This window comes from Apteryx rowi, unplaced genomic scaffold (assembly GCF_003343035.1).
Source record: "Apteryx rowi isolate R43461 unplaced genomic scaffold, aptRow1 scaffold_76, whole genome shotgun sequence".
Taxonomy (NCBI): Eukaryota; Metazoa; Chordata; class Aves; order Apterygiformes; family Apterygidae; genus Apteryx; species Apteryx rowi.
Window position 1 is genome coordinate 328,387 of NW_020451049.1, and position 23,088 is coordinate 351,474.

Sequence of the window (23,088 nt, forward strand, 5' to 3'; positions counted from 1 at the left end):
ATATTTCCAGTGCTGGAGTTCTCCTTTAAAGTCAGAAATCTCATTGTATCAAAAGATACCATAGTGCAATTCCAACAGAACTCTTAAGGCCAAATTCAGCAGTGATAAATGATGATATACGAGTATGTCTACCAAGGCCTGTGAAGAAGTGCGCAAAATGGGTGCTTAATTTTAACTACCATCCCCCATCTGATGTGTGCAAAACTAGCATGAGAAAAGATTCAGACAGAAGAAGCAGGCAGGGCAAGGCACTGTGTCAACGTATATAATGTCCAGCAATTATTACCTCCCCCGCTACATTAAATTAGATTCAAATCCCTAGCCAACATTTCTTGGGTCACATTAGTCTTGGGTGATACATGGGCTGCTCTAACTCAGCTCTCTAGGAGATGCATCCACTTATACTACGGCCTGAATTTGTTGCTAGATCAGTAAGGCCAACCATCATAGGCAAAAAAATAGCTTAAACTATGAACACTAACAGGCAGCACATATTCGGGTGTATATGTGTCTGAGGATGAATGACCAAAATTGTACTTTTGAATTCTCAAGCAGAAGCCTGCTACTTGCTAGCTGCAACCATGAGCTGGTTGTAAATTTTGATAACACTAGGACTAAGCAAAAGTGCACATCCCGAATCCTCCAATTAACAAAAAGAGAGGGAGAGAACCACCAAATAGAAAGTTGATCACACATTGTGCTTCTGCAGACTATTTAGATTAGGAAAGCTGGGGTCTTATGGTTCCAGAGAGAAGAGCTGGTGTCAAAGGAAGGGCTTCCCAAAAAGAAGAAGCGGTCTCAGAAAGAAGGTGAAGATTTTAACTGGAGGAGGGATCCTGGAAGTGGGGAAAGATCCTGAAGATCAGAGAGATGCATAGAGATGAATGCTGGGGGAAGCCCAGGGACCCTAGCCAGTAACGCCCAAGACTGGTATCTGCAAGCAGCTGTGGAGCACGAACTGACATGACTTTCTGCCTGATCTCCCCAGCCCAGCAGCGATCTCCCTACTGGGAAAGGAAGTTGAGACCTAGCAAACATAATGCTGGGGGTCAGGGAGGGAGTGTGTGAAATAATCAAGTAAAATCTCTAATATCACTGGTTCTTAAATAAATCCCAGTACCCAGATCCACCATGGGTTGTCATTTACTCTGTCTCATCCCTGACACCAATACAGATTTACTGCTTACACCCATCTTGTGACCAACTGAGACCTGTCACACAGCTTACAACACGATCCATGCTCTCACTGACTCTGGCCCATAACTTTCATATTCTATAACTAATCATCACTACAGAGCTTCTGTGCTGCAGCTCTGTGGCAAGCAAGATGAGGACAGACAGGGAGAAACACCACAAGAACTGGATGTTCATTCCTGCCTATTAATTTATCCTGAAAATCAGTGTTAGGTGACATAAAATCTAACACTGCAAAGCTCTGCAGAGGAAGGCAGGCCCATAAGGACACCTGAAGCATGGCAGACATGAGGACAGGCTCTGAGGATTTAAAAAGCAGCAGCAAGAAAAGGCTGTGTTAAGCAACTGTAGAGCAAAATAAGCAGAAGCTGCAAAACTCCTGGAAATGCAGAGAATTACAGGTGACAAGGGAGAGTGCCCTTCCCCCCTTCCATACCTGCCATGATTGCCTGGCTGCTCCCAAGTGTTTGAAGAATAAGCTGAAGCTCTCTGACTGCTGCAGCTGCTTCTTCCCCACAGCACATATCAGGCTCCGTGACAACCTCCATGAGGCCGACTCCTATCAGCAAAAGAGACAAGAGATTTCCAACAAGAGCTTTTGGTCTTGGCATATTAGAGTGCAACTGGCTAAACACATGAAAGCACTTGGGCTTTTTTTGAAAAAAATAAAACCCATGTATTATTTAGTAACTGTCACAATGGGCCAAGCTGCAGATTGCTACAAAACCTTTTCCCCCTTTTATTTTTTAAAGGAACAGGCAAACTGCGGACATTCCTCCAGCCCTTGATGACATGCAGAACAGAAGGAAACACTCCTCTGCCTTTCTTTCAGAGAACTCCTATAAAGTCAGTCTGATTTCAGATTCAAATTGATTTTTCTTAAACTAATTTTGGAACAGACAGAACTATAAACAGATGTACTCTAGCATTTAGTTTCAGGACCCAGTTTTCAGAGAATATGAGCAATGAACACTGGATCACTGTGTCTCAGATAGGCTACGCCATCCAGGTTACTGCCTGTGTTGGGTACTAACTTGATTCATGTAGGTTACAGTTTAAAGAGAGCTTTTTCTATTTCAAAGATAGCAATTAAAAGAAATGTCTGACTCATGCAGTGACGATTCCAACAGCTACTCCTTCTACACACAAACTTGCTTCATTAGGAGTCTGTGATATATATTTTTTTTAAACAGTGCTTACAGTGGCAAGAGCTTAAATAGCTCTCTGGGCTGAGTGGCTGTGTGTGACTGACAGTTTTTGGGAACTGGAGCCAACAGATTTCTAACTTGCTATTGCCAAATGCCATCAGCCAACAACCATGAGAAAGGCCCACTGGCCATTAAAAAAATGCAAACGTTCCCCTGCTGCAAACGTAATGGTCATTTTGATGTGTTTTGATTTTCAGAGAAAGAAACATCAGGTTGTTTTAATTTTCTACATGTTCCCTGTCACCCATCTACCTTTAAAGACTCATCTTACACAGAAAGGAGGAAAAAATAGGAAGATAATCCAAGCCTACCAGCTCTATTCAAGTCAACAAGAGTCTGGCTCCTTGCGTCATCATGGAGACTCTTTCCACTGTCTTGCTCCAACTGGATTTGCTTAATCCTCACGGTTTTGGTCACCATCTGGCTCATTTTGTTGTCTATGCAGAGACTGTATGACAGACTCCCATTCACCGCAATAGGAACTCTTTGCTGAGTGATTTGATAGCCAGCCTGTCAACAAAATTAGCTGTATAGTCAAATAAAATATTCACTTTACAGAAAGCAGCAGCACAGTCAAATGCAGATACTAGAGACTAAGAACAATATGGAGGATGCAACATTTTCCACAGTGACCTAAGTGAGGGGATAGAACGCACGCACAAGCAAATTCACAAGCTTTACTGCTTCACTGGAAGGGAAACAAACTTGAAGATGGGACTAGAATTCAAAGTAACTGTGACAAGTTGTAGGTCTGGGAAAAAAAGGAGAGCCCTCCTCAATAAGGGCAAGTATAGAGATACTATACTAATGCAGAAATGATCAATAACCAACTGCACAAACACTTGCCACAGATGACATAAGTTTTGCTGATACTGTCTTGGGGCAGGAAACGGACTAAAAGAGGTTCTTCCAGGCCTGGGATTCTGTGATCATGTTATATCTTGTCTGAAGACACTAACCCTACCCTCACCCCCAAGCCTGGACTATCACTCATCTTCCTCTCAGGCTGACTCTCCCTCTCTACCTGTTCAGCACCTATTTGTTAGGCAGAGGGGAAAGGGAGGAAGGTGGAAGGAAAAAAAAAAAAATCAAGAAAATGAGAAAGCTCAGTTTCATTAATGCAGCAATTTACAAGCTAGACACGGCAACCCCACATAAGGCACACAGCTGATAAATACCATAGCAGACTTGGGGCTCCACTGAAGGAGGAAGCTGCCAGTCAGACAAAAGGCTGGCAGTGACAAAGTACTGGAATCACTGCACTGACCTAAGAATATAGGAGTGAATAATTTACTCTGTTGAGGTAGAGTCCCCATCTCTTCCTCCTTGCTAGAAAGCTCAGTGGTGAGAACTAAAAAAAACCTGCCTGATTTTAATGAATTGGGAGGAGTATTTGTTTGTTTTGCAAGGAGGAAGGATGTTACTCAAAAGTCTGGAGAGGGTGACAGTGTGGTGGGATGGAGCGCAACGATCTGGCACAGTGAACAGCTCAGTTTATATAGACGATGAAGTGCTTGACCTTGTAGCCATAATCACTATAATAAAAATAAAATAACTGACTCTATACAGTTTATGCTAAGCACACAGCTTTTCCCACCTCCTACAGTTTCTCAATAAAATGATTTTTTTAAAGCCTCAAACAGTGAGTGACAATAAATAATAAGAATCCCATTTACCATCCAATGCCCCATTTTCAGGACTAACAATAATCTCATCGTCAAATAACCTTAAGAGTAGGATTTATTTTATCTGTTCTATACAGCTCATTAGCCTAAACTCTGCATATTATTACAGGGTTCCTGACTAGACCGTTTCACTGTGAAATGCAGGCTGGGCAGTTTATTGACAGTGTTTCAAACAACAGAAGCCAGCCACTAGAAAACCAGAATTACATGTTTCAAGCTAATAAAATGTGTCAGTATCTCCTTGACCCAAATTTCCATGCGCATCTGACCAGAGGATTCTGCAGTGCATGTCAGCAGGCAATAGCAGCACATGGTGTGCGCACACCCTCTTTCACCTCACTCTCTTCCTCTAAACAAATGGGTGGGATTTCTTTCATATGGCAACATTCTTCAATACAGTTTCTATGCAGTAGTTTATTAGTGGGAGAAATCATAAGAAGAAAATCTGACATTGTTCTCAGTTTAATAGAACCACCAGAGGCAGCTTGCAAACAGATCTGTGATGATTTTGGTGTTTCTTTATGATGTATAAAGGAATTCTGAAAGTTGTGTTTATTTCTTGCTATTTCAGATTTTTTCTCCTTCAGGTCTGGAAATTACCCTTGAGATAGTATTGCAATTAAAAGAAAGCACTAATAATTTAAAGTGGTGTGTTTCACATTCCTAATAGCTCACTACTGAAGTACTTACAGAACCCCCAACAATAAGAACTCTTGATGGCTCACAAATATTAATCAAGTATCCCTGCAAGCAAAATTAGCAATTATGTCAACTTCACAGAAGGGAAGCTAAGAGTCATGGGTTCCCGACAAAGAAGAAAACAGTACCCAGATCTCCTCTGAGATCCAGATCTCAAGTGGACAACTGTAATACCATTCTCTTTCCAAGGTGGGAATCAAATGTATTTGAATATATGTGTTCTAGGTGACTTGAAAGTATTTCCAATGCTAGAACAAACAGCGGGAGAGAAGGTAGTCTGGTTAATAACAGAACCTTTACACATTGATTTGAAACCTCAGAAATCTCCCACTCTGCTTCTCTGAATATCTGAGACATCTCACCTGAAGAGAGGATAAACTAGCATGCTTGATCTTTCTCAGATAAAATAGAAACAGATTTATTTTCTTTTAAAGCAGTCATCAGATCTTCACCCCAAAAATGAGAGGAACTAAAACTAGTGTTCCTCTCTTTGATGGGATAGCGTTAAGTTGAACAACAATCAGAACAAACACACTGACAGAAAAAAAATGCATGTTTATAATTAGAAAGGTTTAACGTCATTAAAACAGAAAAAAGGCTCAAACTCTGCTACATCCTGTTGTAATTACAGAAGTCAGGTTCTTAACTGATTTCACCATTCTTACATCCACACCAAGTGCAGTAAAATGCATTCAACTTTCAGTGATACTTTCTTCCAAACAAGAAAGCTACCAACAAACCATACAAAGAGTCACTTTTAAATTTACTGGAACTCCTGACTGGGCAAGTTTTAAAGGTAAATTAAATATTTTTAGGTCCTTAATCACAGCAAAAACACACTATTACATTTATACCTTTGAAACCTGTGTTTGTTATACATTCATTTTAAATGAAGGACTATGACCAGACTGCTTTTACCCTAACAGACAATTAGTACTAAATGCCAGGAATGGAAAACTTAAGGGGCAGAGCAGCTCCAGCTCCCAATTCAATTACATTAAGCCACTGGAATCGTGCAGCTAAGCAAGGAGTCAGCAATCAGAGCAATCATATTCAATCAGTGAGCACCAGGGTACAGCTGTCTATTCATCAGAGCACAGCGCAGCATCCTGTTGGAGTGAGCAGACTGAAAACAGAATAAGCATCTCTTCACTCATCCCCTATTGCCATCCATACTCCAGACTTGACCTTTCCTACAGCTGTAAAGGGACCAGCTATACTGCATACTTACAGGCAGATCTGCATAGAAATAGTGTTTTCTGTCAAACAAGGACTTCTTGTTTATGCTGCAGTTGAGTGCCAGGCCTGTCATCACTGCTGCTTCTACACATCTCCTGTTGAGAACCTAAGGAAACATGACACATGATTTTGCTCAAATACTCAGTATGTAACAAATGCACATCCCACATGCTGCCTTATATGGAGCGTATACTCAATTTTGCTCGCCTTCAGCAGACATTATATCTCTTTCCTTGTGTGGGTAGTTCTTATTCATCACTAAGGCAGTGGTAGCTAAAAATCTGCAAAGTTTTAAGATGAAAAAAACATTCTGTCATGCCACAGAAGGAGGTGTGCACTCTTCTGGCTTGCTACTTTTGTGAATACCCCAGTACGCTTGCACCCTCAAAGATATACAAATGACAAATCACAGCAAATGATAATTGACTTGTATCCAGCTGTCACCTCACTGGGAACACAGGCAGTCTGAGTTAGGGACTGGGGTGCCATTTCAGTAGAACACTTCAGAACACCTGTACCTACACTGAATTCATGAGAATTTACACACAGATTTCTGCGCTTTGCTGAACAAGGATGAAATTAAGCACATTTACATGCTTTGCTAAAGCAGAACCAGAGACATCAATTAATCCCATGGCTGCAGGCACACATGCATTTGCAGGACCCAAGGAACCCATGGGCATAAGGTTCTTGCAGAATGCCACATGATCTGAAGACCCAGCAAGGCCTTTGTGAAGAAATGAAGGGGTTGAATTGGGGCTGCAGTTCTCCCTGTGAACCCAGCACTCTCAGTGCTACACCGTTCTACCTTCCCAGCAGGCTCAGGTTTCTGAGGAGAAAAATAATTCCATTCCAAAAAGAACTAACAAGCAGGGTCCCAAAGTTAACGCTTTTTTTCAAATGTACTCTCACTAATTTAACAGTTGGTTCAATTAACATTAAATTGATAAAACTGGAAAAAAAAAGACTGAATTTGCCTTAATATAACTCTGACCTGCTCACATTTACTGTGTTTTGAAACAAGAGCACAATTTTATCCATCTTATTTTGCTCTGTATAGCTGCCAAGAAGTCAATTTCCACCAGGACCATTAAAGGGGCACATCAGGTACAGGAATTTAGAAGACTTCATCTACATTCAGCAGAAAATGAAAGTGTAGATCTTAAGTATTATTTTCTTCACTATTTCTGAGTATTTACTTTTCAGACACACCAGCCTCACTTCTGAGAACAGAATGAGCAGCTGTACTTTTCCCATCACCTAATTCTTCACTGCAAAAGGACTCTCTGCTTTAGTCCTCTACTATTTGAGAAATCAAAATTGCACTGAAAAATAACAGAAATTCTTCATATTACAGAAACTTAAAAATTGCTTCAGATCTTTAGTGTAACTATACAGAGCTAACTAGAACACATCTAACTATATATGTCTACCTATAACACAGCCCTGTTGGGGCAGATTATATTTATCAAAAATTTTAAAAGACGTATAAAGCAAATTTTGAAAGAGGAAAGAAAGAACGATTTCCCCTAGAAACACTGACCTGCAGCAAAATGAACCCAATTAGTCGTGACTGTAAGCTAAAGTAAAACAGGCAACTTCAAAATATTAATTTATTTTAGTGTCATAGCTGCAGTTCATTACCTAGCACATGATTCTGTTTTCAGCAATTACATGCTGAAAATAGCATTTATCCTCCAGACAGTACAAATGCTTTTTTTTTTTTTTTTAAACTGTTTAAGGAAGCTTATCATAATGTTAGTCCAGCTGTTGAATGTGTAAAATATCATAACATTTCTAACTACATAAGCAATGTTTCTTCCTTCTAAAGCCTTACGGCACAAGCCTATTCAGCTTTACAAGTTAGGGAGGTATATGCCAGTCAAGCCCTTTTAACAGGTCATCACCAAAACCCATTAAGGCTCTGTAAGGACTGGGTAGACTCAGAACACCACCGCATCAAAGCAGTGAACGAATGCCCAATATTACAGAATCACAGAATCGCTGAGGTTGGAAGGGACCTCTGGAGATCATCTAGTCCAACCCCCATGCTCAAGCAGGGTCACCTAGAGCACATTGCACAGGATTGCATCCAGGCGGGTTTTGAATATCTCCAGAGAAGAAGACTCCACAACCTCTCTGGGCAACCTGTTCCAGTGCTCTGTCACCCTCACAGTGAAAAAGTGTTTCCTCATGTTCAGATGGAATTGTCTGTGTTTCAGTTTGTGCCTGTTGCCTCGCGTCCTGCCAACTACCCTGGCACTATAACTCTCCCCTTCCCCCATCCTTCCTAGTTTAAAGTCCTCCTTACCAGCTTGGCCAACCTGCTGGCAAAGACACACRTGCTCTGACTTGTGAGGTGGATCCCATCTCTCCCAAGCAGTTGTCGATCTTCAAACAGGGTCCCATGGTCATAGAAACCAAAACCCTGTTGCCAACAYCAGCRGYRCAGCCAGYYGTTAAYYTGGRAAGTCCGTCTCCTCCTCCTCTCATCCATCCCCCTCACTRGCAGGATTGAGGAGAAGATGACCTGGGCTCCCAGACCCTTGACCACCATCCCCAGAGCTCTGAAATCCTGCTTGATGGTCTCCAGTTTGCCCTTGGTGTCATTAGCGCCCACGTGGAAGAGCAGCAGCGGGTAAATGTTTCCCGATGGTGAAGGGATTATGACTGTTTCTGAATCTGAGAACAAGGTAAAACCCAAGCTACCAGTTGCAGTCAGAGTCTCACAACAGCTTTGGCAATCACATGTGGAGTTTTGCTAGTGACTGCACAACAATTACCACCCTTGACCACTTGCTCTTCTGCTTTTATTTCAAACAAGGTAGGGTATATTTTACTCATCAGCCTAAGAGATGTTTCAGGGTGAAGAAAATAATCCCCACAATATATTTTACATTAGTGAGCTTCTGCACTACTGCTGGTGAGCCATTTTGCTAGCTGTGGGGAAAAACTGGTATAAAAAAAGTGAAGTATTGATTATTTTCTCTGCAGTACTACTAAGCATTTAGATTAATGTGATGCATATGTGTCCCCAATGGATTGGATCATAGTAGCCCAATCATTGTATATGGATCATTACTCATGCACTAGCAAAACCTTCTGTGCTATTTCTTTATTGACCTCTGTGGCGATAAAAGACATTGCAAATTGAATCTTTTCCACAGTGCCATATTGAGATGTCTACCATGTCAATCTGCTTCCCTTCCCCTGTTTGACTCTAAAAAAAATCTGATGACCCTCTACTTCCTTAAAAATCAAAACTTATCTGCTTAATTTTTCTCCATTTCCAAAGTGACTAATTTACTACTACCTGTTCCAGTATTTTATGATCAAAGCTGTGCACATAAAGCAGAGATGGTTAGGCAAACTACTGCTTTTCCTTGGAACAAGTCTAGCTTTTCAAATAATCTGCAGTGACAAACATCAATTCAGTACATGAAACTTCCCATACTAATGACCTAGAATAAGTCCTCCCAGCTTGTTTATGTAGTAAGCTGTTATTAAGTTGACAGCTTTGACTAGCACCAAAGATTTAAATTACTGGCTTGAACTGACAAGCTGCCAGTCTGGTATGTTAGCAAAGTGCTGGCCTTGAAAGAACGCTATGTAGTTCCTGGAATAGCTACGGACAAAACACAAGAGTCTAGAAAGCCTTCTTAAATATTTCTGGTCTTCTAAAATGGAGACATCTCTCATAGGTATTTATTTCAAGAAATTCCAAGAAAGATATCACAAGAGAAAATCTTAATTGTTTGTACTAGAAATCCATGAAAATCCTTCACAGTGGCATCCCACCACCAGCATCATTTCCCATGTAACTCCGTTATCTTGCTAGAGCACCACGGTAACTGAGAGCCAAAGGAATGAAAGAACAATCCATCAAAGATCTCTCTTTTTCTGATACTCATCTGTTCTTTACATCTTCTCCACAAGTGGAAAGATTCCTTTTACAAATTTATCATCTTTAGTTGCAAGGTCAGTTTAGTGAAGATCTTAATTTTAAATACAAGGCTATTCAACAGCTATACAAGACTGTACACAATACCTTCAACAGCATAAATTCCCAGCAAAAGTCAATTTGTAACATGTTGGGTTTTTTTAAACAACAGGTTTACTCATTGTATTAATACATTAAAGAAAGTTGGTTTCTTTTTAGGTGAAGATACATGCTTCTATATTTAGTAAACAATCATTTTTACATATTAAGAGAACAAGTACGTGCCTCCTTGTTTTGCTAATGAATATTACACAGGATGAGTGAAAAAAAAAGAATAATCTAAATCACTTTCCTGGAAAAAGTTTATTTTTGTTGCTGTTTTAAAAAATATTTATTATGGCAGTGGCACCTTGGTGTCCTAAGTTATGGAACAGTGTATTTCTTGTATTAAACATTGTAAAATCAGAGCCACTCCCTAGAAATTTTAAAATTCTTTGATTCCAGGTCACACATTTTAATAAAATAATTCCATATTAATTGGCTATCCCAAGAAGACCTTCATTCCTATTTATAATCATGAAGAAATCACCATCTTGTAATTAACTACAGGACTATTTATCTAGGAAATATTTAATTTTATCTGCTCTTCATCCAGAGTAACAGCTGGAAGTAGGAACTAGTGCAATGTATTTAGCCAGCTCTCTGTAGACGAAGCAGTAATCTTTAGAAACCTCAACAGATATATCTAATCATATTTCCAGGTTCTCCTACTGCATATCCCTCTAATTTTTATTTGCTTCCACTAATGGATATATTCAGTCTTATCATTCTGCTGTGTTAAAAGTCCCAACTTGCTCTAATATATGGTTCTTTGAAGTTCATTCATAAGTTAAACCTCAAAATTGCTCCCACATCTACTCGGTCTAAATGTGATTGCGACTCTTCACTCTGACACTGCAGATGAATACTTCAATGCAGAGTTCTTCCTTGGCGTTTGCCTACCCACACAGAAGGCCACAACTATCTTGTAAATATGACTTTCAGGATGAACATTAAAATAAATTAAGGGCTAACCATATCCCAAATGACCCACTTATTTCAACAGGTCTAGAATCAGACCCCTCCCTCTAGGCATACAGTAAAAATTTTAAAAAAGAACAAGCAAATCCCAACCTTATTGTTCATTTGGCCTGCAAAGAGCCCACATGTTCCAAAAAATAAAGTCTCTAACTGCAGGGGAAGTTTAAAAAGAAGAGTAGCTTCAGTCTAGGTCTCCTGCATTTCAGTAGAGCATCTGCTCCATAGCATACTTCCTGCCCTAAGATGAGCATTATGTTCTTATCCCTAAAGAAATGGGGGGAGGGCAGCGGAAGCAGCAGCAGTCATTTTAAATGAAGATCTTAAATTAATAGAAAGAGAATGAAATGGCTACTGAGAAGCTGAAGCAGCCAAGGAAGATCTTTTCTTTTTTTGTTAAATAGAATCTTAATATATTTTCTAACTTCATCTTTCTGCAATCTGGTTCTGAAGATACATCCTGCTACACAAAACAAATTAGTATCCTTTACCTTGTCTGTTGGCAAAGTTGGATTTCAGTGATGCACTCACACTCAAGGTGTATCTTAAAACCAGAGAACTCGGACATCTTAACAGTGCCCAGCTCCCAAATACATTACTTCCATGTGTATCCAAAAAGATAACTGGGCATACTGTCTTTAAATTGAAGACCTAGTTTGAGAGCTTGTATCACAAGGCTTAGAATAGGAGGAAGCATCTTCCAGTGGCAGTGAAGACCAAATAAATTCACCAGCAGCTGTGAGAAATTCTGACCTTGGGGGGTACAAAAACTGGATGGTATCACCAGATTCACAGCTGTTTAACTATTGCCTAACTTCTGGGTTTCTTGGTCCTTTGAGACAGGGTATACTAAAAAAACACACACAAAAAAATCCATTCAGACCACTGCATGGTCAAAGGGCACAAGGGTCTAAATGGAAAAAATGTATTTTCTGAGTGAGGCAGCTGATCCAGTGGCATTGCCCTGAACCAGTGATCTTTGGGCCTGACACCCATTACCAGTGGCTAAAACCAAACAAACTTCTGTCATGCAGAGCCGGTTCCAAGCAGGAGAACTGACAGGGAAGACCGAACGAAGCAATGGATATCTAATAGCTCATGACATCCAGAATCAAACACCACGTTTCTGTGGTGTTACCTTCATAAAGTCCAGTATCTCCCTAACATCCGTGCCCTCCCTGTTGACAGTATTGTCTTCTGAGTCTGCCACATACATGCCTTTTCTTCACCTGTCCTAACGATGTTTCCTCTCTAACGCCTGTTGAAATCTAAAATATTGCTAATGCTATCTGACCCAGGGAGATGCCGTGAAAACAGTTCATTGGTTCTGGAGGGAGAGGACTGAGCAATAGCTAAACCCTAAGTTAGGGAGTGTGATCAAATCTAAAGTCAACCAGAGCTTTGAAATTGACATTCTCAGACCTTTTTCCTACAGTGAGCTCCCCAAAAAGGCTAAAAAAGGCTTTTAAACATGAATAAAATTTGGCTTCTTCAATGTAACCTAGACTGCTTTTCTTAGAGAAAATTCAAAGTACGTAGGACAGAAAATAGACAGGGTTTATAAACCAACTGCTGCCCACTTCATGCTTGCAGATGACTCTGCTTGTAGGCTTGGTACTGGTCAGCTCAGTGGTTTTCTGAGTTGCAACAAATTCTCACCTTTGATACACAGTGGCTGTCATTTTCCATCATTTCTGAATCTTGGCTATCTGCTCTCTGCTCCTTGTTGCAATCTTTATGTACAATGAAAGCTCCCAGCCCTTTGCTGCAACTCCCTTGTCCCTTTTTCCCCCATTTGTAGTGTCCTGAAGCATGCTCATTTGCTCACCAGAAAACGTGCCATCTTTCCCTCCAGGGTGATCTTCCTGACCTAGATCTCTTAAGAAAGCACCACATGCAAACTGGGAACAAATAAAATGGAAGTAGTCTATCACACAGAGAGACAAGATACTTATTTAGACAAACAATAGGCCACATAATGCAACAAGTCTTGCAAAAAGCTATTAAGAAAGGAAACTAAAATTTCTTCTTAAAAGGCAAGTAAGTCGTTCTGGAACAGCAGAACTAATGAAGACTAACTTCCTATAAATAATTGTCCTAGTTTGTTTCAGCTAGGCAGTGACCTCAACAGTCTCTCCCCCATGATTCCTTTCACCTTTTCCCCATTTCATCTAAATACTAGCAGGATGAGACTGATACAGCAGATCCCAAAGTGAGTATAAAATGTCACAAATACCTGAATGGTAGCAGCCCAAATAAAGCTGACAGCAGTGGAGAAAGGGGAGCAGAGACTCAATTGCTAATTTGAGTTTCCCCTTAATATATGTTTGCTAGTATAGTCACAAAAACCTCTATAAACTTAATATTTTTGAGACAAATTTGGCTGAACCTGGTCAAAGGGTTCAGAAAGTATTAGCTGGTAGTGCAATTGCAAGAGTAATGTTTCTGTATATAAAACAATGGTTTCAATGGCAAAAATTGCATGTGTAACTAATAAAACACCCATGGCAGAAGCTTACATAACCCCTATCAAAATCAAAATACAGGCATAATATTTTTGAGGTGGCAAGGTGGCTGGTAATCAGAGAGAAGAATACAATGAAAGAAATTATTTTTACCCCAGGAACAAATTACAGCCTAACTGCACCAACATAAGTTTCAAAAAAAATATGTAAAATTGACGGTTATGCAACATTATACATGAGACAACTAATCATGAAGAAAACAAAAACCCAGTCTACAATTATCTGTCATTACTGTTGGACAGAGTTTCCTAAACACTTTTTAATGCTAAAAGTCTTCAAAGAAAAAATTGTTAATAAAAAGAATGAAGAAGCAAGATGTCATTTTGCAAAGTCAAAATGGTAAAAAAATTGGTAGAACCGTACTTGTTACAGAAATTCTTGCTTCACAGAACACTATTTGCATACACATACATATGTATACTACCTTGGAGTTCCCCAAAGTGAGATACCTGGAACCAGACTGATTGTCTGCATATTGGGAGAAAATTTAAATCAAATTCAAAGTTACCAAAGCATACAAAATAACTGATAACAGAAGCAAWAATAATTTGTCTCAAAAACACCCACCCATGGTTCAAACTTAACAAAAAGATAATCCCCAGCACACTAAGAAATACTATTTGCAAAAGGCTAGTGTGCTTTTCAGCAGCAATTTCATATTGAATCCTGGATGATGGGTCATTGATCTGTGTTGTTGTCATGTAATGGTCTTGCTGCCCAACAGTATCAAAGATGCCACAATAACTGTGGTAGCAGAACTATGTGAAAGAAAGGAAACAAGACACTGCAAATGCCCACTCCCCACAAAGATGTAGGAAAATAAAACTGCATAGAGCAAAGGCACTAAAAAAAACCCACACAAAAGGAGATAAGAGAAAATACATAGATAACATCACTGATGCACTGAAGGATCTACTGAAAGAGGTGATAGTAAGATGTTTATCAATTCAATGCAGTTCTAACTGGCAAGTTTACATCAGCCAGAGGGACCTGTTACGCATGAATGAGGGAAAGCCAACAACAACAAAAAGGAAGAAAGCTCAATAGGTAGAGCAGTTTCTGAGGTGCTAAGGAGACAAAGCCCTAAAGAAATTGTTAGTCTTGACAAAAAGATTAAAACATGCAGAATGAATGTTTCAACTTCTCACAAATAAATGAGACACAGCAAAAAGTAAGAGAAAACAGTTGCAAGGGACACCTTCAATGTTTGAGAGAAGAGCATTGACAAGAGTCATCAAACACTTCAAAGCACAAGAGCAGAAGTGTCTCCAGAAAAATGGCATTATAGTTGGAAGTATGAAATAAAGTTGACCTAAGCAGCTGCAGTAACTGGGGAGGTATAACATTTCTTTGCAAAAAACAAAGTTTTCTGCAGTTTCATCTTCAGTAGGATTAAGAAAGTGTTTACAACAAAGCCAAGGGAAAATGTTGGCCAAATTTTTAAACAGCTCACCTAGCATCAGCCATTTGTTCAAGCCTCACCAGAGGCTTGGGACCACAGTTTGATTCTTACCCCTAACATCTAAACCTACTGGCAGCACAGGTCCTGATGAAGGAGAGTAGTTCTACATGTAATCTCAGGCTGTGAAGGTTCCTATGAAAGAGGAAGAAATATAATGGGGGGAAAAAAGCCCATAACCCAGCTCTGAAAATCACCTGAAGCAGGCCTCCCTTATCTTTCAAAGACTCTTCCTGACCATGACAACGGTGCTGAACTGATGCCATTATTTAGGCAGGCTCTAATCCATCATTCACTCAGAAATTCAAGAGTCTATGAACTGCCAGGGCCTTCCCAGAGAACAATGGTTTGAAAGTATATTTCTCTTCTCTCTTTTTTTCAAAACTATATGGGATTTTCTCTTTAGAGGCTTCTTTTCTGGGACAAACATACTTTGCAAGTCCAGCAAGATGGGACACTGTGAGCAACAGACAGCTATTAACCACTGATGATGTGATGTGTGTCACAAACCCTACTATTGTCAGGAGAGAAAGGATTGCAACAAATACCATCTGATAAGTACGATCAGTTTCTAAGAAAACATCTCTTTTTTCTTTAGTGTACAATTATCACAGTTATATTGAAAGAAATTACAAACAGTTAAAGTGAACCTAGAATTAAGCAAATGGTTTAAAACAAAGATCCTCTCACCTTCTCTCCTTCTGGCACTGCCACTAATATCTTTTGAGAAGAGGTGCTGAAGGATACAACAACCTAAGCATTATGTGGTTTCCAAAAAGAAAAGAAGATTTAGATTACAGCAGCTCAACCAATATGCATACAAAGATCAGAAGACTGTCCAAGTCCTCAAGAAAGGTGTGTGCAGTTTAAAGGATTGTTATCAAAAGGCAAGCTAAGAAGCAGGGTTTCTGAAAGCAAAGTACAAAGAAAGGAGTAAATTCATATGCATGCCAGTAGGAATGTCAAAACAAAACCGAAGTCACAAGCTGGCAAAACAGCTGTTGCAATCACCAGATTTAACAGGTGCCAGCTATCAAAAATCTAGTTTGAAGTGTAAAGTATAAATTTTAGTCTCAAATGCTGTTTCCATTCCAACATGTATAGATGAAAGATAGATCCACCAAAATCACACACAAAGCTCTCAGTGCCTTTGAAAGCAAATGCATCAGGTAAATCCTGGATATTAAACACATCCCAAATTCACCAGGGAGTCCGATAATTTATCACTCAGGATATCTGGAAATATGCAAGGTATATGCTATTGCCAAGGATGGATGCAGCCTCAATGTTCTCAGGCTCTCAAGGATGTCTAATGGAACAGGAAAAAATTACATATTCAAATAATATCTAGCATCTCACATGAAGTTCTACAGCAGTGCTCAATACGAACTTAACGCTTTTTCTTCTGAGGTCAGAAGAAATTTATCTTTTCTTCACTGGAAACAGAGCTTGATTATTACCAAGTCTTTTGAAAACTCTATCTTAAAAAAAGATAGAAGAGACACAGTTCACACTGTGAAGAGAATGAAGTTTAAATGCATGAGAAGGTGTCAATGATTTCAAAATCCTTAAAGACTGTATGGCTAACATTCATTCAAATCTGTATTAATTTAAACCTTGGTTATGTAAATCCTAGATTACTTCTTAGCACACTTGCCTACAAAGAAACTGGATCACCCTTCCAGTAACACAGATAACAAAGGTTTCAGCTACTAGATCTACCATCTTATTTCAGTGGCTGAGCTATTATTAACCTTTAGTCAGACACCTCAATCATGAGAATAGCTGGATTTGCTTTCTGTGAGCCCAGTCTCATCTTTATAAATCTTTATAAAGATTTTCATAATTCTCAAACAGGGTAAATCAGACTGTAAGTGGGATCTTTATGGATCCTCAGAAGAATTTTACGTCAATCTACAGTTACCTATGCTGCACTATACGCTGCCAACATGTAGCTTAATACTTTCTTCATGTCAGGTTTTCTAAAGACAGCAAGCTAAGTTCACTGGCAAGTCTCTCTACCAAGTAAAAAAATATACCTTTGCACAGTTCATAAAATTCTGAGGGCTCATATCTAGTAGAAAAAAAAAGGAGATCCTTACAATAATTTGAGTAAGATGCTACATGTTCTACTGGTGGGGGGTTCTATTACGTCTAACAGGCACTGGGCATGAAAATGAAGTCTGTACAGCAGCATGGTATGTGCCCTTCAGTCCCACTACTTCTAAATCTGCTTTTTTTTAATCAAAGCTTTGCCACAGCTATCTTTCTCTCTACCTCATTTAAAAAAGGAGTGCACCTGCATGGCTGTTCTTGCATGTAGCTGTCTCTCAGAGGTACATTATGAGAGTGGCATAGTGAAATGGCTGTGACACTCATGCTGTTTGTGATGGTCCTGCTTGAAGAAGAAGCATAAAATATGCTATACTATAATACAGGAAGAAAATATAAAAAGGAAAGATGGAGAAGGGGCAAGTAGATTCTTCTATTTTCCCCTCTCCTGTGCAGAGCACAGCAACAGTAAAGGATCATGCCCACACTCACTAGTGGCACAGAAATGTGTAACAACCGGAAAAGCTCCTGTTAGCACCATTCTCTCTGGTCCCACTGCAAATCATTACAGGAAAGTGGCAATCCTAGCATGGTTCTCCATCACAACCATCTTGTGGTCCCACAGTAAATTTAAATCCCTGTGACCCTGAAAACTGTCACTATAGTTCTCAGAAAGACACTTATAACACCAGCTATTCTCTGTTACAGATAGCACAAATACTGCATTCTTCAGTACTGTTAAAACTTTGTTCCTATTTTTTCATTCCTCAGTAAAGCAGAGTTTAAAGGAAAGGCCAAGTATTTACCTTCTACATAGACTTAGTAGGCAATAATCTTAAGATTTTATTTTATTTTTTTAACCAATATTTAAAAATTTTCGAAATCTACCGAAATCCATCCATTTCTTCTACTTCAGATATTACTATCATATACAAACACATTGTTATTTTAAGCTAATAAGCCCACCTGTTTGCTGCCAGAAAAAACATTGGTCTGCATTAATTTTCAAGTGCTATGGGAAAATAAAGCCATGACTAAAGACAAGATTCTGTATCACATTCTGTCATGCAAGAGCATGCATTTTGTAGCATTCACTTTCAACCCTATTTTCACAACTACTGCCATGCTAAAAATCTTCTCTTTGTGTAGATAGAAGCAGCTGGTAGAAGCGAACATGGGATCACTACTTTTCAATTAACTTAACCATCCGACTTTGGCTTATCAGGTGCAGTTACCTTCTCTGCCAAAGCAGAGTATTTTGGGACATTCTCACAAAGGCCATACCAAGCCTCATTTGTAAAGCACTGTAACAGAGGAAAGAAAACCAAAACAAACCCTGGACAAATAGTAATGTCTATAAAAATGAAACTCTCCATAAATACTCATTTTTATTCTTTCTTGAGCAGATTTTCAACTTGAGTGAAGATAAGCATTAGACAATTTATTAGGATTTCTGTGCATTACCAAAATGTTAAGTAGAAGACCTAAAACCAGAATCGTGAAACCTTTAAGTTTAAATTTTGTGATTATTAACTCCAGGACCTACCCCCAATCAAAAGGAACTCATTTTCCCTGTTCAAGTCTAACTACATTCTTCTAAAACCAAATGATTGCATGAGATTCCCATTCTCTCTGGAGAGTTTTCAATATTTCTATATAATTAGATCCGAAAATCAGCCCTGAATTGACGCTGAAACCAGAGTCAAATCCAAATTCTATCAGCATCTAAACTCTACTTCATTAAGTTTCAATATCTCTGCAAATACAGAATGAACATATCAAACTATTTCTCTTTTTAAGCATCACATGGCATACACCAAGCCCCTAGAAATCTAGCCATGAGTTAATTTCCAATTTCAGAATACTATTTAAGGCTACATTATGGTGAAGAAAAGAAATGCTTCAAATAGACTAAAAAAGTACATCTGAAACTGGAATCCAAATCTCACCTCTAATAAATGTATTCAGGAAAGCACACTTGCATTAAATAATTTGACCCCATTATAGTCTCTGCATGCTTGTTCCACAATGCAACATTAAGTCTATTCAATGTTTATTTTCACTGCAGAGTAGGAGTGCCTGTTATACTTTCTAACCATTATTTTTATATTAAACATGTTAGGTTTCCAGAGAATTCTATGGAAGCACTGTCCTGGCCAACACAAACAACAAACAATTTTAATTAATTAAACTATATCTTTAAAAATTTATTATGCAGCCATTAATAAATTCTCATTGCTAAGTGCTAGCATGCTATTGCAACTTATTAGTCTGCAAAACTTCACATATATTTCTTCTTCTTTTTTTTTCTAATTATGTTACACTGTAAATAGGAATGGTTGACTCTTTCCTAAATCGGAGAGCTTCTACTTAGGAAACCAAGTAACTCCGTAGTGAGACATTCCAAATGGCAAATGACAGCTACATAAACACGCATATGGCAAAGTAACATCAAATGGCCACTTGGAAATCTAAGATGTTCTTCTCTCATATGATTTTAAGTACCTTCTCATATTTAAGGAATTTCCTGTGTGGCATACTAACCAAATACACCCAACTCTGGTCTGAGAGAAATACTGCTAGTCATTCAATATGTAGAAGAGACACTCCTTATTTTTATCCTTAGCAGAAGATATCAAATATCTGTAGTGATAACTAAGGAGAGGGTAAACTGAAAAGAAATAATACTAGGCATCTCATGTTATCACACAATCAACAAACAGAAAAATACATAAAAGCACTTCTACAGCCAAATCTTAGGAAGAACAAACTATTAGAACTGCACTCAAAGTCATCTGTTGAACTAAATGATTGACATAAAATCTGACATAAATTAAATTGATACATAACTTACTGGTAAGGTTCCTGGTAAAGAAGCATCAAAGAAAGATACCAAGGAGTTAGGAGGTGCTGCAAACTGGACTTGGGAACCAGAGAAAAGTTTTGAGTTGGAACTAATTTGCACATGAATTTCCAGACCCACAACTGGTACCCAGGAAGCAAGACTGAAAAAGGAAAAGGGAAATATAGTTAAAGTACAAATGACATGTTAACATCTATAATCACCTGAAAGATACAAGAGTTAAAAAAACTCTTCCTTTTTAACAAAAAAAATTGTAATTATAAAGAAAAATTGCAAATTGAGTTGTAAATCCATCTACAGTCATGGCAGAAGTTGTGCTACAGTACTGGAGACCAGAAACTAATCCACAATGTATACACAGGGAAAATACGTGGCAAAGTGTCTTTGTTAAATAGGAGAGAATGCCGTAAGAAAACATAATGGTCTGAAACTTTTAACTCTTTCTTACATGAGAAATCTTATAGAAATCAATGAGGCAACTTGTTCGCTTGATGAACCCTAATTTAGTACTCCATGAAAATCACAAAATCATCATAAATATCAATTACTTCTCATGTAGTTTGATAAATCTCCAACAGACAGGTGGCATAATAAATTATGTATTCTCTGTCAGCTAGTCACTTGCATGCTGGGAAAGGTGGCTCTCCAGAGCAATGTTAGTAGCATATTAGCATAAACATTAGTAATCTGATAATACACAAATCACCATTTCAACTAGAGAGCTACTGCTCTCTGAACATACTGAACAGAATAAAGCTTCTCCATATCATCTGAAAAGTAATTGCAATTCTCACATCCATAACCTTTGTAAGGACAAGAGAAAAGGGTCACCTTTACGGTATGAATTGCTTGACAGTTTCTGCAGGTAATTATCTGGCCTTGTACAAATGAAGTGGCACAAATAATATTTCAGTGATGAAATCACATTTCTATGACAGGATACTTCAGCAATATAAGTACCCAGATAGCTATGGCAGATAAGTGAGCTATGGAAAAGCATTAAACAAATATATCAAGTACAGTGCTCCTTCCAAAGGTGAACATAATACACTGCCAAGATTTTGGTTCTCTGTCCTCCAACAGCTGAGGACATCCCTACAAACACCAAACTAGTGATGCAGATTTATATTGTTCCTTTACAAAGAATGATATTATCATAAAAGAGTAAATTTCAGATGTTTAAATGAGCTTTTACATTTTTTATTAAAACAAAAAACAAAAGCTTTTCAGCTATGTTTCAGACTACGGATCCTAAGGAGCCAATCCTGATTCCAATGCTTTCAATTAAACAAACCACGTATTACCATATGTATTAATAACTTGGACACCTCTCGTTAATACAGTAATCTACAAATGCAAGTGTTTGCAGGACTGGGGGGCTAAATTTGCAAAGACAATAAGAGGCTGCTTATCAATTCACTACAAAGCATACTGATGCTTTCTTAGACAAGATAAATGTGGACCAGACTAATAAAAAAATAAATCTTTCAACTTGGAGTATCAGTTTTCATTATAAAAAGAAGCAAGTATCTATTTTTATGGCTGGGAAAAAAAACTTTGAAGTGTAAAATGAAGTGCAAACTCAGTGTTTTTTCCCTGCAATAGGCCTGAAACAACTCTGACCAATGTAAAAAGCTCACACTTCTCTAAATAGTAAACTAAATCTGAAACAAGTATGATGTCAGTGTTATAGCACTTCATCAACGATCAAAGCACTCAAGAAGGTAGAAAAGAGAACAACCCATAAGTTCTTGCACAACCTTCTGTTTGCAGTATCTCTTTTTAGCGCTAGAGCAAGATAGTGGATATTTAAACCACCTATTTAACATTTTGATTTCTGATCTTAGTTAAGAGTGACAATAAAACACATCAGATTATTCTGTATTTAATTTTGCTTAGTACAATATTCAGTTTACAAATCCCATTATTTTCTCTGGTATTTTCAGTTATTCATAAAGGTATCTCAGGATTTTATTTTTTTTTAATTTTGCAGGCCCATTCCTCCCATTCTTTCTTACATTCTTTAGAAATGCACCCCCCTCACACCTTGGCTTTAAGAATTGCATCAAGCTTCACTTCATCAGTGTGCTGACTTACATTCACATACTAAGGTATGTACCTCAAACCGTCCCTGAGTTCCACTTGCAGGCCTGATGAGAAACCTAGAGTTTCTTGCCATGCTTGCTTAAAGTTTATTTTTATTTCTRTCTCCAAGAATCAATCTAAAGAAGCAAACTTCTGCTGGTGTCTACATAATTTTACTTTGATGATCAATTGTGCAGAGAAACCTGAATCTTGACAAATGGAGAACATGAGAACTCGGCACAGGCCATAACTCTTTTTCAGCTGCAGCGGGAATAAAATGCTCAGTTCTAGGCAGCGTTGTCAAAGTTTCACATTTCTCCGCTAGATAAGAAAGTTTCCTTTAAGCCAGAATTGCCCTCGAAAAAATATTTACGAGCATTTGTGCAGTCCTTGGTGCAAGGGCTGTTTATATTCCTTATACATGAATGCTAACACTTTTTAAATCGCTTGCACTGTACGGGAACCTTATCAGAGACAAACGTGTCCAAAGGCACACAGCCGCACTGTGAATACACTACTACCATTTAATCTTTTTTTTTTTTTTTTTTTGGGGGGGGGAGGGAGATATATGCACGCTGAGAGCGTGTTGCCGGCTACCCTCAAGCCTCATTCCCTTCACAAGGGGGTTATTTAAAACGGGCCCCGGCCGCTCCCGCCCCGGGACGTGCTTGTGACACAGTAACCGACCCTGCAGGCCCCAAACGGCCGCCGCCGCCCGGCTCCGCGCTGCGGGCGGGAGCCTCCCCACCAGCGGCCGGCAGCCCCTCTCCCCGCACCGTCCCGGCACCGTACCCGCTCTCCCCCGCCGGCGCCGCCCCGCCTCTCGCGTTACAGGCGACGGCCCGAGCAGGGGCGGGGAAGGCATCCGCGGCGCCGCGCCACCACGCCCGGCGCCAGACCCGCTCACACCCCCGCGCCGCCGCCGCCGCCGCCATTTTGCCTCGCTACCAGCCGAGCCGCTGCCGCAGCGCCCCCTGGGAAATGTAGTCCGGCACGCGGGAACGCTGCGCGGAGGCACGGGAAGGAAAACTACAAGTCCCGCCAGACCGAGGGAGGGCCGGG

General features: G+C 39.3%; 1 protein-coding gene across 1 annotated transcript in view; it reads right to left on the bottom strand.

Annotated features, from left to right (window-relative positions):
• GATB (glutamyl-tRNA amidotransferase subunit B) overlaps window positions 1–22,961 on the bottom strand; it is a 44,543-nt gene extending 21,582 nt beyond the window's left edge. The window contains exons 1-5 of the mRNA XM_026088247.1: window positions 22,819–22,961; window positions 19,933–20,083; window positions 6,018–6,131; window positions 2,714–2,912; window positions 1,631–1,753 (exon numbers count right to left, since the gene is read on the bottom strand). Of these exons, the coding sequence (XP_025944032.1) occupies window positions 1,631–1,753; window positions 2,714–2,912; window positions 6,018–6,131; window positions 19,933–20,083; window positions 22,819–22,961 (730 nt within the window). The remainder of the gene's footprint in view (window positions 1–1,630; window positions 1,754–2,713; window positions 2,913–6,017; window positions 6,132–19,932; window positions 20,084–22,818) is intronic.
• Between the last annotated feature and the right edge of the window lie 127 nt (window positions 22,962–23,088).